Below are 16,253 nucleotides of genomic sequence, written 5' to 3'. Positions count from 1 at the left end.
AAAGAAAGAGAGGTATATAAATCCTCCCTAACACTAAAATAAAATCCCATGTGCTAAGTACTGTGAGGCCTGTAATACAGTAAGTCCCCTACGTACGAACCTTCAAGTTGCGAACTTTCAAAGATGCAAACGTGCCCCTGTATGCCAGCTGTTGTACTCTACCACTGTACTCTTCAAGGGGCTGTACTGAAAGATTAAAAATGTTCTTTGTGTTTGCTTTTTATGCATTGTGTGAAAAGTATTATAAACCTATTACAGTACAGTACTGTATAGCCGATTGTGTTAGCTGGGTACCTAGGGTAACTTTGTTAGACTTACGACCAGACTGGACTTACGAATACGCTCTCAGAATGGAACTCGTTCGTATGTAGGGAATTTACTATACTTGTTTGGGACAAAAGGGTTAACCAAATAAAACTTTCAATTCATCCCATGTCCCAAGGATTAATATTAAACTCCCTTTATTACTTACTGGGGAGGAGGAAAATGGGAGTTGGAGGCTAGGTCCAAAAAGCAAAGAGAAGAAAAGTAGCCAATCAAGCAGCTCAAAATCAGTTATGAACCTCCAAAAAATTAAGTAAAAGCTCACCTTAAGAAGATAGCCTTGAGGGGCTTCCCTGGTGGCGCAGTAGTTGAGAATCCGCCTGCCAATGCAGGGGACACGGGTTCAATCCCTGGTCCGGGAAGATCCCACATGCCCGAAGCAACTAGGCCTATGTGCCACAACTACTGAGCCTGTGCACCACAACTACTGAGCCCATGTGCTGCAACTACTAAAGCCCACGTGCCTAGAGCCCGTGCTCCCCAAGAGAAGCCCACGCACCACAATGAAGAGTAGCCTCCGCTCGCCCCAACTAGAGAAAACCCACGTGCAGCAACAAAGACCCAACACAGCCAAAAGTAAATAAATAAAATAAATAAATTTATTAAAAAAAAAAAGAGAAGAAAGCCTTTCATGCATGAGAATACTCTGAATATACTGAAACAAACTGGGAGGCTTATGATAACCTTCAAAATGCTCTTACCCTCAAAGTATTCGTTATTAATTCTAAGCAGGCCATTAAATGCCAGGTTTATAAACTTTATACAATATGGAATACCTGGATATCATTCCACTCCTCTAACAAAAAATATATTAATTATACAGCAAAAGCTGTATAATACTCATATATTAATTATACAGCAAAAGCAGAAACTTGCCTATACCTTCTCTTTATGTGACACTTCTTCCGTACATAATCTGTATTTTGAAAATGACTAGAAATTATCATTAGATTAGAAATTAGAAATGATGCTGTTAACCGTGATCTGCGTTACTGTTACATACTTTTTTTTTTTTTTTTTTTGCGGTACGTGGGCCTCTCACTGTTGTGGCCTATCCCGTTGCGGAGCACAGGCTCCGGACACGCAGGCTCAGCGGCCATGGCTCACGGGCCTAGCCACTCCGCGGCATGTGGGATCTTCCCAGACCAGGGCACGAACCCGCGTCCCCTGCATCAGCAGGCAGACTTTCAACCACTGCGCCACCAGGGAAGCCCTGTTACATACTTTTAAGCACACTGATACGTTTGAATTTTTCCAGAGATTTGAGCATGTCAGTGGACATCCCCCAGTAATTGGCAATCCACATGAAGAGCATGAATTCTAAACCAATTCAAGAGCCTTTATGGAGCACCAAGAGAGGGCAAGATACCAAGATGAAAGAGTCATCCCTGACCTCAATAAGGAGAGAAATTCAACCACAAAAAGGAACGAAGTCCTGATACGTGCCACACGTGGACAAACCTTGAAAACACTAAGTTTTTCACTAAGTGAAATACGCCAGACACAAAAGGACAAATATGATTCCAATTACATGAAATATCCAGAATAGGCAAATTCACAGGGACAGACAGCAGACCAGAGGTTACCAGGGGCTAGGAGGAGGGAGCAATGGATGGTTATTACTTAATGGTTACAGAGTTTCTGTTTGGGGTGAAGAAAACTTCAATTTTCCAAACAGAGGAGTGGTGATGACTACACAACACTGTGAACATACTTAATGACACTGAATTGTACTTTTTTTTTTTTTGTACTCTTAAAAATGGTTAAAATGGGGGAGTTCCTTGGTGGCCTCGTGGTTAGGATTCCAGGCTTTCACTGTCGTGGCCCGGGTTCAATCCCTGGTTGGGGGAACTGAGATCCTGCAAGCCGAGCAGCATGGCACAGCCAAACAAACAAACAATAAAAAGGGTTAAAATGACCTTAACCTAAAACTATAAAACTCCTAGAAGCTTAACAGAGTATAAGCTTCAGGGCACTGGACTAAGCAGTGGTTTCTTGGATAAGGCACCAAAAGCAAAAACAGACAAAGGAGACTCCATCAAACTTAAAATTCTGTACATCAAAGGACACAACAGAGTGAAATGGCATGGGAGAAACTATGTGTAAATCATATATATCTATTAAGGGGTTAATATTCAGAATATTTAAAGTACCACAACTCACAAGAACGACAACAACAAAAATCTGATTTTTAAAAATGGGCAAAGGGGGCTTCCCTGGTGGTGCTAAGAATCCGCCTGCCAATGCAGGGGTCACAGGTTCGAGCCCTGGTCCAGGAAGATTCCACATGCCGCTGAGCAACTAAGCTCGTGCGCCACAACTACTGAGCCTGTGCTCTAGAGCCTGCAAGCCACAACTACTGAGCCCACGTACCACAATTACTGAAGCCCGTACACCTAGAGGCCATGCTCCGCAACAAGAGAAGCCACCGCAATGAGAAGCCCGCGCACTGCAACAAAGAGTAGCCCCCGCTCACCGCAACTAGAGAAAGCCGGTGCACAGCAGCAAAGACCCAATGCAGCCCCCCCAAAAAAAAAAATTAAAAATGGGCAAAAGACTTCTATAGGCATTTCTGCAAAGCTGACATACAAATGGCCATCAAGCATATGAAAAAATGTTCAACATCGTTAGTCAGAGAAATGCAGATCAAAACCACGAGACATCACCTCACACCCATTAGGACCGTTACTATTAAAGAAGAAGAAAAGGGAATTCCATGGCAGTCCAGTGGTTAGGACTCCGAGTTTCCACTGCAGGGGGTATGGGTTTGATCCCTGGTTGGGGAACAAAGATCCTGCATGTCACGTGGCACGGCCAAAAAAAAAAACAGAAGAAGAAACAAACAAAACGAATGTTGGTGAGGATGCGGAGATATTAGAATCCTTGTGCACTGTTGGTGGTGTTGTGAAATAGTAGGATCATTATGGAAAACAGTATGGAGGTTCCTCAAAAAATTAAAAATAGAACCACCATATGATCCATCAATTCACTTCTGAATATTATCCAAAAGAACTGAAAGAAGGGCGACTTCCTTGGTGGTCCAGCAGTTAAGACTCCACGCTTCCAATGCAGAGGGGCCCGGGTTCAATCCCTGGTCAGGGAACTAGATCCCACATGCATGCCGCAACTAAAGATCCGCACACTGCAACTAAGACCTGGAGCAGCCTAATTAAATAAATACTAAAAAAAAAGAAAGAAGAATTGAAAGAAGGGTCTCAAAGAGATATCTGCACACCCATATTCATAGCAGCACTAGTCACAATGGTCAAAAGGTACAAACAACTTGTGTTCATCGACAGATAAATGGATAAACAAAATGTGGTATATACATACAATAGAATATTATTCAGCCTTTTAAAGGAAAGAAATCCTGTCACATGCTACAACATGGATGAACCTTAAAGATACAGTAAGTGAAATGAGCCAGTCACAAAAAGCCAAATACTGTTGTGAATCCACTCATACCTGAAAGTAGTCAAATTCATAGAAGCAGTAAGTAGAATGGTAGTTATGAGAGGCTGGGGTGGGAGGAAGGAGAAAATGGGAGTTGTTTAATGGGTATAGAGTTTCAGATTTAGAAGATGAAAAGGTTCTGGAGATCTGTTTCCCATTAATATGAATGTACTTAATGCTACAAAACTATACACTCAAAAATAATTAAGATGCTAAATTTTAGGTTATGTGTTTTTTACATTAAAAAATGTAAATATTAAAAAATGGTTAAAATAGAAAATTGTTATATATATTTTACCACAATTTTTTAAAATTAATAATGCAATATACCAAAAACCGTTGAAGTGCATGGTATGTGAATTATATCTCAATAAAGCTGTTAAAAAAAAAAAGGCAGAGGACACAGAGTTTCACCAAATCCAGTGAGCTTCACTCACTGGTTTACAGAAAACAGAGCAATTTGTTGGAAGTACCCAAAGCCTTGAGCAGAGGAGCCTATGCTCCTACTTCCTCCAACTTCTTCACCCTGGCCTCCAGGTGACAGCTCTTCTCTTTCCCTTTCCAAGGCACACCACCACCACCTTGTAACTTTCCAGTTCCTTATTACATCTGGCCTCACAGGAAAATTAAGTTAAAGAAGCTGCAGTGGCAGTCACAGGAGGGGGCATGGAATTCACGACTCACACTCCACATTTAGCAGCAGAGCCCAAATATTTAAAAAAAAAAAAAAAAAATCACACAGTAGACGTACAATAAACGTTAGGTCTCTGCCCTTCCTCTCCTCTTCTTCAAGCCCAGCATGTTTAAAACAGCAAATTCTCTGCTCCCATGCTGGGATATCCACTGGCCTAACTCATATGTGCTGGAGCTTAAACACAGGGCATCATTTAAAATGTGGTTGTCAATGCCTATCACCTACTACTAAACTTAAAAACATATCACAAAACTGTAACTAGGATAAGCGTATTTTGTTAAAATAATAAACATTTCTACAGCATATAAAAAGGATAATAAGATAAAGACCACAAATATTAACAATCACCTCTGAGTGGTGGGACTAAAGGTGAGTTTCTCTCTTTTTTCTGGCTTATCTGCATTTTTAATAATGAATCTGTTACTTCTGTAATAACAAAAATAACTGGAAATCTTCAGAAAAATACATCATTCTGGCTCAAAATTTCACTACCTCTTATACTACAGACACTTTCACACATTACTGCACTGAAGCTGAATTGGCACCATGTGAAACAGACACGATTTCCTCCATTTTGCAGATGAGAATGAGCTGAGGCTCAAAACAGTGACTTGGTCAAAGTTTTATAGCTAGTAACAGACCAAGGATTACAATTCAGGCCTTCAACTCCAAGCCTGGGGCCCTTTCCATTCCATCACATCTTAAAGGGCAATTTGCATTATTTTTCATGATATTGTATTAAAAAAAAACAAAAACAAAAAAACCCTATGTTGAAACTGTTTTAAGTGCACCTGCTACATAATCTTGGGCAAATAACCTTGGGAGCCTCAGTTTCCTCATCTGAAAAGTGAAGTGGTTGGAAAAGATATTCTATCTCACCAGCTAATCTAGCCTCACCAGCTAATGGATTTTAAGTCTAGATACCATCTGAGGAGAAAATAACCCCGTGGGCAAAAATGAATGGTTGGAGAGAAGTTGAGGCCTATGCTCTGGGCCAAGGGCCATTCTTAATGGAAACAGGTGGTGGACAGTCAAGACGAAAGAACCGCTGGGGAAACCATAAACTTCCAGGTTAAAACAACAGCTGAAAGTTCCTGCTTCGCTTTCCTAACAGCAACGCTTCAATCCTGGCTAACTCATGATTAGAAACCACATACTGTAAGTAAAGCTAGAAGAATATAAAAACACGGGGGGAGGGGAGGGACCTGTAGCAATAGTTTATGCACGCTATGGTAACTGGATAATTTTCCAAGTGGACTCATGAATGTTAAAACAGAAAAAACCCTTGGTGGTTCTCAGAGACGACTCTTCCTCAGCAAGAATTTAAGGAGAAACTGAAAACTGCGTACCGCTCTGAGAGATGCCACACTTGTGGAAAAGAGCCAACCCAACACTTGTGGAAAAGGTGAAAGAATGAAATTAAAACCTCTTCGATCTACAGAGAATCAAAGAAAGCGAAGAGACCTTTCTTAAGGGTGAAGTTCCTGTAAACGATTCATCGGGTACCTGTTACCTCTTACACTGCAGACATTATAAAGCACTCCACACTATCGGACACTATTACACAGCCTTCTCCCTCGAAGGTAATAAAACTGCAGCATTAACTTTGCTGGCGAGAAAAAGATTCCATTTTGCTAAAGCAGGCTCCGACCAAAATCGCACCACCTTCCCCTCAACTATGGGGATGAGCCTAAACCAAGGAGAAGCTACTTAAGAGCCAGTGCAACCGTCTTAGAGAATTAAAACAACATCCTGCTCCGAGGACCACAACCAAGACACCAGCGGCTTTAAATCCAAAACCAGGTCCTTAGCGAAAAAAGCTCCTCACCGTGCTCTCCGCGTTCCCGGGTGCGAGAATCCAGCCCCGCTACTAGGCCATAACCGGTGAGCACCTGACGTGGGGGGGAGGGCGAGCCAAGGCCCTAGCGGATGTGGGACGAGGAAAGGGGGGCTCTCGAAGCTCCTGAGGAGAAACGCAGCCCTCCAGAGGCGGGGGTCCTGGGGACCCCCCCCAAGGGTAAGCACCAAGAACACGTGGGGCGACAGGAGCAGGGAAGGGGTGTCCGGAGCAGGCAGCCTGTGTCTGGCACGGCGGCCGGAAAAAGGAGGATGGAGCTATCCCTGGGCAGAGAACGGAGCCCTCAGAGCCCGGAGAATGAAGGCAAAGGGCGCGGAGAGAGGAGCAAGGCCACGAGGAGGGCGGGTCTCCCTGGGCGTGGGGGGACGCGCCAGGCCGGCGCGGCGAGACGCGGGTAGGAGATCGCTGACCTGCCTCCGAGGCGCGGGGAACCAGGAACGGGCGCGCCCAAAGGGCCCTGTGACCCGCGGCCGCCCGGACCGGACCCGCCCCGCGGCGCCTTCCTCCTGCCCCTTTCCCTCCCTCGCTCCCTCCCTCCCTCCCACCCGCGGCCCGTTATCCCGCGGCCGCCGCACTCACCAGCGGCTGCACCTGAGCCCGCCGCTGCCTCAGCTGCTGCCTGCGCCTTCGCAGCCGCCGCCGCCGCCTCCTCACTGCTGAGGCCGAGTCCCGGGGGAGCCTCCGCGTCCCGCCGCCGCCGCCGCCGCCGCTGCCGCCGCCCGAGCAGAACACCCCAAAATGGCGGCACTTCCGGCACCTACCACCGGCGGGGAGGGCCGACAAGGAGGGGGAGGGCGGCTTGAGGGAACGTACCACCGTGGTGCGGCCGGCAGCGCCGATCTGAGCGGAGCAATGCTCAGGGGCGGGTCGAGCACCCGGCGCTGCAGCGCCCTCTCGGGCTGGGGAGTGGAGAAGCAGCTCCGCAGGAGCCCCCGGGGCCTCGGGCGGAACCCTCAGCTCAAGGAGCGGCAAGGGCACATCTCTTTGTCTCGGAGCTCTGCTGGAGGAAGACCCCCGGCCTGAGACCCTGAAGTTCTCGGCTCTCCACAGGAGTTCTGGATGAACTAGTGGGCAAGGATCTCTACTTGGCACTGAATATGCGCATAATAAAATATTAGATGAATGAATGAATGAGTGAATGGGATGGTGCTTGGCCCGCGCTGGGCACATGACACACCCTCCTTTCTACCCCAGCAGATAAGCAACAGGATCCAGGCCTTCCTTCTCTGCTGAGATGTGGAATGTAAGTGTATTGCAAGCTTTCAGAGTTAGGGGAATGCTTTCTAGCAGCATGATCAGCTGTGTGAACTCACAACCTTGCAAAAATCCTTGCAGCGCCCGGAAGCTCATAAGGGTTCTGTTAAGAGACTGATGTTCCAGCCCTAACCTGCTTCTCCCCCGACTAAAAAAAAAAAAAAAAAAAAAAAAATTCAATAACCCAGGTTAGGTCCCTGAAGACCTCCTTCAGAGTGACCCAGGAATCCCAGGATCTAGGTGGATGCAAACAGTACAGTAGTTTGTTCGTTCGTTTAAAAGGTCATTTATTCCACAAGTTCTACACCTTGTGGGACAGTAAAATGCAGATAGAGAAAGGAAACTTACTTCAGGGACCTTTTGGCCCCAAACATACAAATAACTCATGGGTTTGCAAATGATTTCTCTGTAACATCTGGCTTCCCAGAGCAAATAATTCTTCTACCCACAAATACTGATTATACCCAACCTTACCACAAAACAATAAGTGGACTCCCAAGCAGAAGCCTCAAAGGCTTTCCCATGTATTGGAAGCATCTCTTTCCCCCGTGGGGGGAAAAAAACACTAACCACAGTGTTTCTGGTACCATATAAATCTGAACAATTAGCCCCTAAATTGTACACTATCATATTCCTTAGTTGTACGGTGTAGTTTATCATTTTATATACATTTGTAATATTGATATATGATCTTGTTCTTGTTAATAGTTTTATGTGTAATTTACTGAAAACATCTTACATTTATAGACCATTATAGCTTATAGAATGTTGTCACATACATTACCACAATTAATTTTATATTTGTCTCCCAGCTGCTGTAGATGGTAGAAACCTTTTTTTTTTTTTTTTTTCTGTACGCGGGCCTCTCACCGCTGTGGCCTCTTCAGTTGCAGAGCACAGGCTCCGGATGCGCAGGCTCAGTGACCATGGCCCACGGCCCAGCCGCTCCACGTCATGTGGGATCTTCCCGGACCGGGGCACGAACCCGTGTCCCCTGCATCGGCAGGCGGAATCTCAACCACTGCGCCACCAGGGAAGCCCTGGTAGAAACCTTTTAAGCAGAGAATCTGTCCCGTTCTTTTTTGTGCCATAGAATCATCCAGATATCCATGTGGTTCACCTCCTCACCTCCTTCAGGTCTTGACTTAAATGTCACCTTCTCAGTTGGGCCTTCCCTGACCACCCTATTTAAAGTTACACACACATACACCTGTGTTTCCAGTCCCTCTTTGCCACTTTGTTTCTATCCAAAGCACTTATCACCATCTAACATAGTATATTTTGTACTTCATATTTTACATATTTTATTTGTAGTCTTCTCACACCAGAAGGTAAACTCTATGGGGATAGGGATCTTTTCTGTTTTATATTCTCCGGGCCTAAAATAATACCATGTAGGTGCTCAATAAATACTGGGGTTTTTTTGAATTTGATTTCCATATATTGTGAAATGATTACCACAATAAGTTTAATTAACATCCATTATCTCATACAGCTACTTTTTTCCCTTGTGATGAGAATCTCAAGATCTACTCTGTTAACAACGTTCAAATATATCGTAAAGCTATGTTAACTATTGTCATCATGTCGTACATTACATCCCTAGTATTTATTTATCTTGTAACAATAAGTTTATACCTTTTGACTACCTTCATCCAACTCCCCAATTCATCAATAAATATTGTTGAATTAATGAATAGACATATCTTGGTGCTGAGTATGAAAAAAGAGAATGAATTGTTTAGCATGCAGAAACTTCCTGCAACCTACCATGAGCTAAATGAGAGCGGGGACCACACCTGTCTTCTTATCCTCTTGTCTCTCCAATGCTTTTCACAGTGTCCAGCTCAACAGATATTTCTCAAAGGGCGACCAGTAACCTTCCTGATTTTACCTGCCCCTTGACTTAGGGCCACTCCTTGCAGGGCGCTAGTGTCATTCTTGCATCTAGTTACCAAGGAAGGCCAGAGTCCATTACCCCAGAGTCGGGTGGAAGAACAATTACATGAAGAACACAGATTCTTCTAACTTCAAAGGGCTTCCCAATATAGACAAAACACTAAACAGTCCAAATACAAAAAAGCCTGATGTGAGATATAAACAAGTATGAAAAGCTTCCTGCTTCATTTTTTGCCTCCCAAATTGATTAAGATTTGTTTTTAAAAATGTTAACAAGGGTTCAGAGAAGCAAGCCTTTTCCAAGTGCTGGTGGGAGTAAAATTCAGATAGTCTGTTTGGAGGAATTTGAAAGTTTACATATCTTTCTAGGAGCTTTTCTTAAGAAAATAATCAGGATAAGAGCAGGGATGTACTAGTACTTCCCTGGTGGTCCAGTGGTTAAGACTTGGACGCTCCCAATGCAGGGGCATGGGTTCCAACCCTGATCAGGGAACTAAGATCCCACACACCACACCATGCAGCAAAAAAAAAAAAAAAAGCAGAGATGTACTGATGTATTATGGATCATAACATTGTTGGAATAGCATAAAATCTGATAAAAAAAGTATATACTTGATATACTTTATCAAGTATATCAAACACTTGATAAAGTATATGATATAGCCATAGCCTAGAATATTATATATTTTTTCAAATAATGATACAGAAAAATATTTAATTGTGGGCAAATATTCATGACACATGCTTAGTGAATAAAGCAGGTAACAAATTAACAGGTACAGAACAATCCCATTTTTGTTAGAGAATGTGTTCGTTGAAAGAGACAAAACCCAGAAAGAATATTAAAATATTAACAGTGCATCCTCATCATCACTCGGTATTATCAGTCCTTTAATTTTAGTCATTCTGGTAGAAGTGGAGTGATACTTTACTGTGGTTTAAATTTCTCTTTCCAGACTTCTCTGGTGGCGCAGTGGTTAAGAATCCGCCTGCCAATGCAGGGGACACGGGTTTGAGCCCGGATCCGGGAAAATCCCACATGCCATGGCGCAACTAAGCCCATGCGCCACAACTACTGAGCCTGCGCTCTAGAGCCCGCGAGCCACAACTACTGAAGCTCATGCACCTAGAGCTCCTGCTCCGCAACAAGAGAAGCCACTGCAATGAGAAGCCTGTGCACCGCATTGAAGAGTAGCCCCCGCTCACCGCAAGTACAGTAAAGCCGGAGTGCAGCAACAAAGACCCAAAGCAGCCAAAAATAAATAAATAAACCAACTTATATAAAAAAATTGTAGGGGCTTCCCTGGTGGCGCAGTGGTTGAGAGTCCACCTGCCGATGCAGGGGACGCGGGTTCGCGCCCCGGTCTGGGAAGATCTCACATGCTGCGGAGCTTCTGGGCCCGTGAGCCATGGCCGCTGAGCCTGCGCGTCCGGAGCCTGTGCTCTGCAACGGGAGAGGCCACAACAGTGAGAGGTCCGCGTACAGAAAAAAAAAAAAAAAAAAAAAAAAAAAAAAATTAATGTAAAAGAAAACTGGAAGAAAAAACAAATGTATTTGAGGTGGTAGGATTATGCTACTTTCCTGTATTTTCCAGTTGTTATGAATATGTATTACTTTTATAAGGCGATAAACCTTTTTAAAAAGCACAAGATGCACGTTTCAGAGTACTATTTAAATATAAATAATAAGCATTACAACTATTCCTCTCGTCTATTTGCAGGTTGTGGGTTTTATATTTAAGTTTATCATAATATGTTTAATATTAATATATTTTCATAAATAGTGTAGATAACATTGATATATTTCACTCCACACATGCACACACACACACACACACACACACATAGTGATTGCAGTTTGTGCAGGAGGAGGCAGCCATGAATTCAGGCAGATGGGGGATAGGTTGGGAAGGAAGGGCCAGATGAACCCAGGTCCCCTGTTTGTCCAGGATCAGGGCCTCTCCAACAAGCCTCTCTACTTAAAAGCTCAAAGTCCCTTCCAGTCTCTCCTTCAGGGCTACCCCTACCAGAGAGTCTCCTTGTCATGTCTCCCCTTTGGTGGGTCACACCCTCACCTGGGATAACAGTCCCCTCCCTCTGGCCGGTAGTTGGGGAAGGTGTCACAGGCCCACGGGCCATTGGCCAGGGCCCCGCCTCCCTCGGTCGGGGTCATAGTTTCACACGCAGGGGTCAGAGACCTCCTCACCTGGAGTCACAGCCCCCTCCCTCGGGAGGGGGTGTCAATGGCACAGGCAGCGATCACAGTTTCACACGCGGCAAACTCACAACCTTGGACCGAGGACGCGCCCTCCCTCGTCAGGGGTCCCAGTTTCCCGCCCGGGAAGCCCTGGTCCCTCCCCCGAGGCCGGCGGCCCCTCCTCCCGAGACATGGTGCCGGTCCCACGGGGCCCAGGCTCTCCCGAAGTGTCCCTGGGGGCCGGGCCCGAGGTCTCGGTGCTCAAGAGGCCCGCGCCGGCCGTGTCGCCTTCGCTGGAGGCCGCGGACGACTCGCAGTCCTCGGCCTCGTCGCTCTTCTGGCCCTCCTCGTGGCCGCCCCCCGCGAGCCCGGGAGTGGGCAGGTCGTCGCTGCGCCGGGCCGGGTAGGGCAGGATGGCGGCCGGCACGTTGCTGGAGGCCGGCCTGGCCCGGGTGCTCTTCTACCCGACGCTGCTGTACACACTGTTCCGCGGGAAGATGCCGGGCCCGGCGCACCGCGACTGGTACAACCGTATCGACAACACGGTGCTGCTGGGCGCGCTGCCGCTGCGGAACATGACTCGTCGGGTGAGCCGGGCCGGGAGGCCGGGCCGCGCCGGGGCTGGGAGCCAGGCGAGCGCCGCCCGGGCCTCGGCGGCCCTTTCTGAGCCCCCTCTTTGCCTCGGCAGCTGGTACAGGACGAGAACGTGCGAGGGCTCATCACCATGAACGAGGAGTATGAGACGAGGTTCCTGTGCAACTCCCCAAAGGTGAGGCGCCGGGTCCCGTGGGCAGAACTGGGGCCGAGGCGCCCCGCCGGCCTCGCCCACCACACAGGGCCTGGCGAGCCGGAGGAGGTTGGGGGAGGGGGTGCTGTAGGTGACCTTGCCGCAGAGACAGGCGTCCCAGGCTTTTTTGCCTCCTCAGGGAGGATCTGGCCCTCTAAGCTTAAATGGCTGCGGCTGGGGGTAGAAATTAATTGTGAAATAAAAACTGATGTGAAAGGCATTTAAAAGTAGAGTTGACAAACTTAGATTATTCCTTTGTGCACAAATGTATTCTTAATGTCGGTAACTCAAATCAGTAACCAGAACTGAAAGGCAACTTTTCTATGGCTTGCTTTCATTCATTTGACACTTACTCAGCACTAAGTATGGATCAGACACTGTTAGATATTCAAGATGAAGGTCCTATAAACTGTAAAAAGAAAAGCTACGGCCAATCCCTGGTAAATTTATCATAAAACAACCCATTGCAAAAACTGCATAGGGTTCATTTGGTTTTGATTTGAGGGAATTTTATATATATGTTAGAGATGATAGTGGAACTCCAAAGCACTGTCATAAATAAAGTTCAGGCCTAAATCGTAATTTTCATTAGATGTGAATGCTTATTTGTGGAACTGTTCATAATGGTTATTAGATGTTGCCCTATCTTTACAGTGTTTGACTTCTATTAGCACTGCACAATTATTTTCTTGTTTACTGTACTGATAGAGCCTAATGAACATGCCGTTATTTCAACTGTAGATTTTTTTGAAATCTTAAAAAAATTGTGACTCACATTTAAAATATATTGATCAGTGATGGCACACATTTTTAAAGAATGGGTAACAGTTCCTTGGATTTCCCACAGTATTTTGCCACAAGACCTCAGGAGTTATTAGCCAAAATGGTGAATGTTCCTTAACGTGGTCCATCCTGCGAAGCAAGTCACAGAAAGTGCTCGTCTCTGGGTGTGAGGCAATTGACATTTGTGAGCAGCTATCTTATCCCACTAGCCTAATCTCCAAGGCAGTGGTTCTCACATTTTAATATGCCTAAGAATTACCTGGCAGTCTTGTTAAACTAGCAGATTCCTAGGTACAACCCCCAGAGATTCTGGCGCAGGAACTTTAGGGTGGGGTCCCAGGAATCTGAACATTTAGCAGGCTCCCTAGGTGTTTCTGACATAATTGATGTATAAGCCCCATGCTGCCAGATTTTGCTGTTTTTTGTTAATTTCATGAGCTGTATAAAATATTGACCCTCGTTCGGAGTCATAAGTTTCTGGTTTGCTAAAGTGATTAATATCAAGAGTAGCTGGAGCCTACCTGAAGTCTTAAGGCAAAATAAAAAAGTTGCCCAGTTTGCCAGAGGCCTTATTTCTCCTGTTTATTCTTTTCTTCCTCCTAAGTGATAATATTGCACTAACAAAAGTAGGTGCATTATTTTAATTTTAAAATAACTGTTTTCTACCACATACCCTCTCAAAAAAAGTGGTAAAAAAGAGGAGGCTTATGGACAGAGAAACAGAAAGTTCTTGCAAAACATAGTAGTCCAGCCTCGCAGCTGGATCATGCGAAAATAGTTACACAGCTTTTGTAGATGAATTTTATACAGCTCGTACTTTGTAGCTAAAGATTCAAATACTTTAGCTTTGGTACTAAAGCTCCTAATGGTACTTTAAGAACACTTTAAATCTTGGACATAATCCTAACTCAGCAGCATTGCTGTTGTGTGATGAAAGACCAGCCATGTAGGTCAGCCATTTTAAAGACATTTCTGAAAGAAGTTTCTTTTTAGGCAAACAGTAAACAGTATATTCACATTGTAGTAAACCGTGAAGCTTCCTTGTTGTTTCGCTGCCTCTTGGGAGCCCATCTTCCTACCATTCACATCAGGCTTTTTTCATTTTCTTTTCTATGCTGGTGGACCTCGTTCCAGGAGTGGAAGAATGCAGGAGTCGAGCAGCTGTGGCTCAGCACGATAGACATGACCGGAGTCCCAACCTTGGCTAACCTCCAGAAAGGAGTCCAGTTTGCTCTCAAGTACCAGTCGCTAGGCCAGTCTGTCTACGTACATTGTAAGGCTGGGCGTTCCAGAAGTGCCACTATGGTGGCAGCATATCTGATTCAGGTAGAAAAGGTCTTTCTGGACCGGTCCCCTTTACAGCAGATCTCCAGTCTACTGGCAGACCTTGCTAGGAGCCATGTTCCCAATTTCAGGCTGTTGGGAGGTGGAAAGCACCTGAACTTTGCAGACAGGCTGACCTTTGGCTTTCTCACCAGCCAGCTGTGTGACCTTAGGCAAAAGTGGCTTCCCCTCTCCATTGCTCAATTTCCTCAAACTAAATGTGTTGTGAAGCTTGAATGAGAATGTATGTCAAGCACTGACCTAGAACAAGCACTCAAAAAAATGGAGTTGCAAAGGATGCTAATACCAGCAAAAGGCTAGAAACACTTGTTATAAACATGTCAGGAAATCTACTTCTGTAGATAATAGTGCTGATCACTTGCAGCTCTATAGGACTCACGTTTCTTTAAGTATTTCAGAGTAAAGTTCTGGACATTAATTTCTAGAAACAGTGGCTCCAACAGAATTTTGCCTATCAATTTGTTATGATCAGCAGGTGGGATGCTTTTAAAAACATTTAGAAGCCAGTACTCTAGTCCATCCTTTCCTGTTACAAACCCCCGGCTCATTTTTGTTACCTGTGAGGCCCCTGCAGAGCATTTACTAAGTAATGTAGATAGTTTAAGGAAAAAGGAAATGTAAAGATAAACAGCCTGGCCTTGTGTTACTGTGGACTGGTGAATATATGATTTAACAATACTAAAGCTTTGGTCATTAGGACTCTGTTTTGCTGGAAACTGGGTGTCAGGAGGTATTTTGGGCAAAGTGAGAACTGAACCAGCAGGCTAAAAATCTATACTTTCTTGGTTCTATTGAGTTCTAAACCAGTAAGTATCCTGAGGACACAAAGATAGCCCTCCTAGTTAAATTTTAAAAGTACTCTTTTCTAGACATGGTGACAAGTTGCATAGAAACATCAACTGTGTAGTCTTTCCAGGAAACTCTTGTAACCAACAGCCTAGCTCAGAGAGGACATCTAGTAGGCCTATGCCCGCTTGAATTTAGGATCTCAGCTTCATGTGTTCAACCTTCTATTTCCAGGGTTTGGCAGAATAAAAATTAGATAGAAAGACTGATTTGGGTCCCCCCCCTTTACCTCCCCCAGCCTATTGCATATAATTGTGGGACTTTGACTGAAGGGGTTAAAGTGCTCTCCCACTTATAATATGTGGGGCATAGCTTTTAACTCCCTGCAAAGTGGAATTTTTAAAAAAATGAAATTCTGAGAGCCCTTTAGCACTTGTTATTGGGTCAAGGACACCTTAACACCTGGTCCTTTCTTTGTCTGATTTCCCAACCCTGCACTTCAGGTGTACAACTGGACTCCAGAGGAGGCCGTAAGAGCCATCACCAAAATCCGGTCATACATCTACATCAGACCTGGCCAGCTGGAAGTTCTCAGAGAGTTCCACAGGGTGATCACTGCAGGAGCAGCAAAGAATGAGACTTGTCACACATCGCAGATATGAAGTACATGGATTAGAAAGAACTCAGGACAACCCTGGCTTGCTACAGAATAAGAATGTTTAACAGGACCAAAGGGGCTTAAGCCCAAACTTGACGTAATAGAAACGTGCTAAGTAATGGTTAATTTCACTCCCTGTGTCTTGTTTCGTTTTCTTGAAATAACACTTGTTGTGTGACTAGGAAGATTTAGTGTGGCTTCTATTCCTGGGGCCTG

At 45.1% G+C, this 16,253-nt stretch overlaps 2 protein-coding genes across 3 annotated transcripts in view; one reads left to right on the top strand and one right to left on the bottom strand.

The window, feature by feature from the left end:
• The window catches only part of CELF1 (CUGBP Elav-like family member 1), a 71,842-nt gene extending 64,831 nt beyond the window's left edge, over positions 1 to 7,011 (bottom strand). Inside the window, exon 1 of one of the 2 annotated variants that reach the window (XM_027114743.1) lies at positions 6,909 to 7,011. The gene's annotated coding sequence lies outside the window, so the exon portion shown is untranslated. The remainder of the gene's footprint in view (positions 1 to 6,908) is intronic. The other variant, XM_027114728.1, reaches the window with a different exon arrangement.
• A 4,820-nt stretch (positions 7,012 to 11,831) lies between these two features.
• On the top strand, positions 11,832 to 16,220 carry PTPMT1 (protein tyrosine phosphatase mitochondrial 1). The gene is given in 4 exon segments (XM_027114716.1): positions 11,832 to 12,266; positions 12,368 to 12,448; positions 14,384 to 14,575; positions 15,883 to 16,220. Coding segments are annotated over 4 exon segments (828 nt in total). The 5' UTR covers positions 11,832 to 11,870; the 3' UTR covers positions 16,042 to 16,220.
• Positions 16,221 to 16,253: the final 33 nt, after the last annotated feature.

This window comes from Aethalodelphis obliquidens, unplaced genomic scaffold (genome assembly GCF_003676395.1).
Source record: "Aethalodelphis obliquidens isolate GAN/ISIS:26980383/991018 unplaced genomic scaffold, ASM367639v1 scaffold14, whole genome shotgun sequence".
Taxonomy (NCBI): domain Eukaryota; kingdom Metazoa; phylum Chordata; class Mammalia; order Artiodactyla; family Delphinidae; genus Aethalodelphis; species Aethalodelphis obliquidens.
This window is presented reverse-complemented; position numbering and strand designations above follow the sequence as displayed.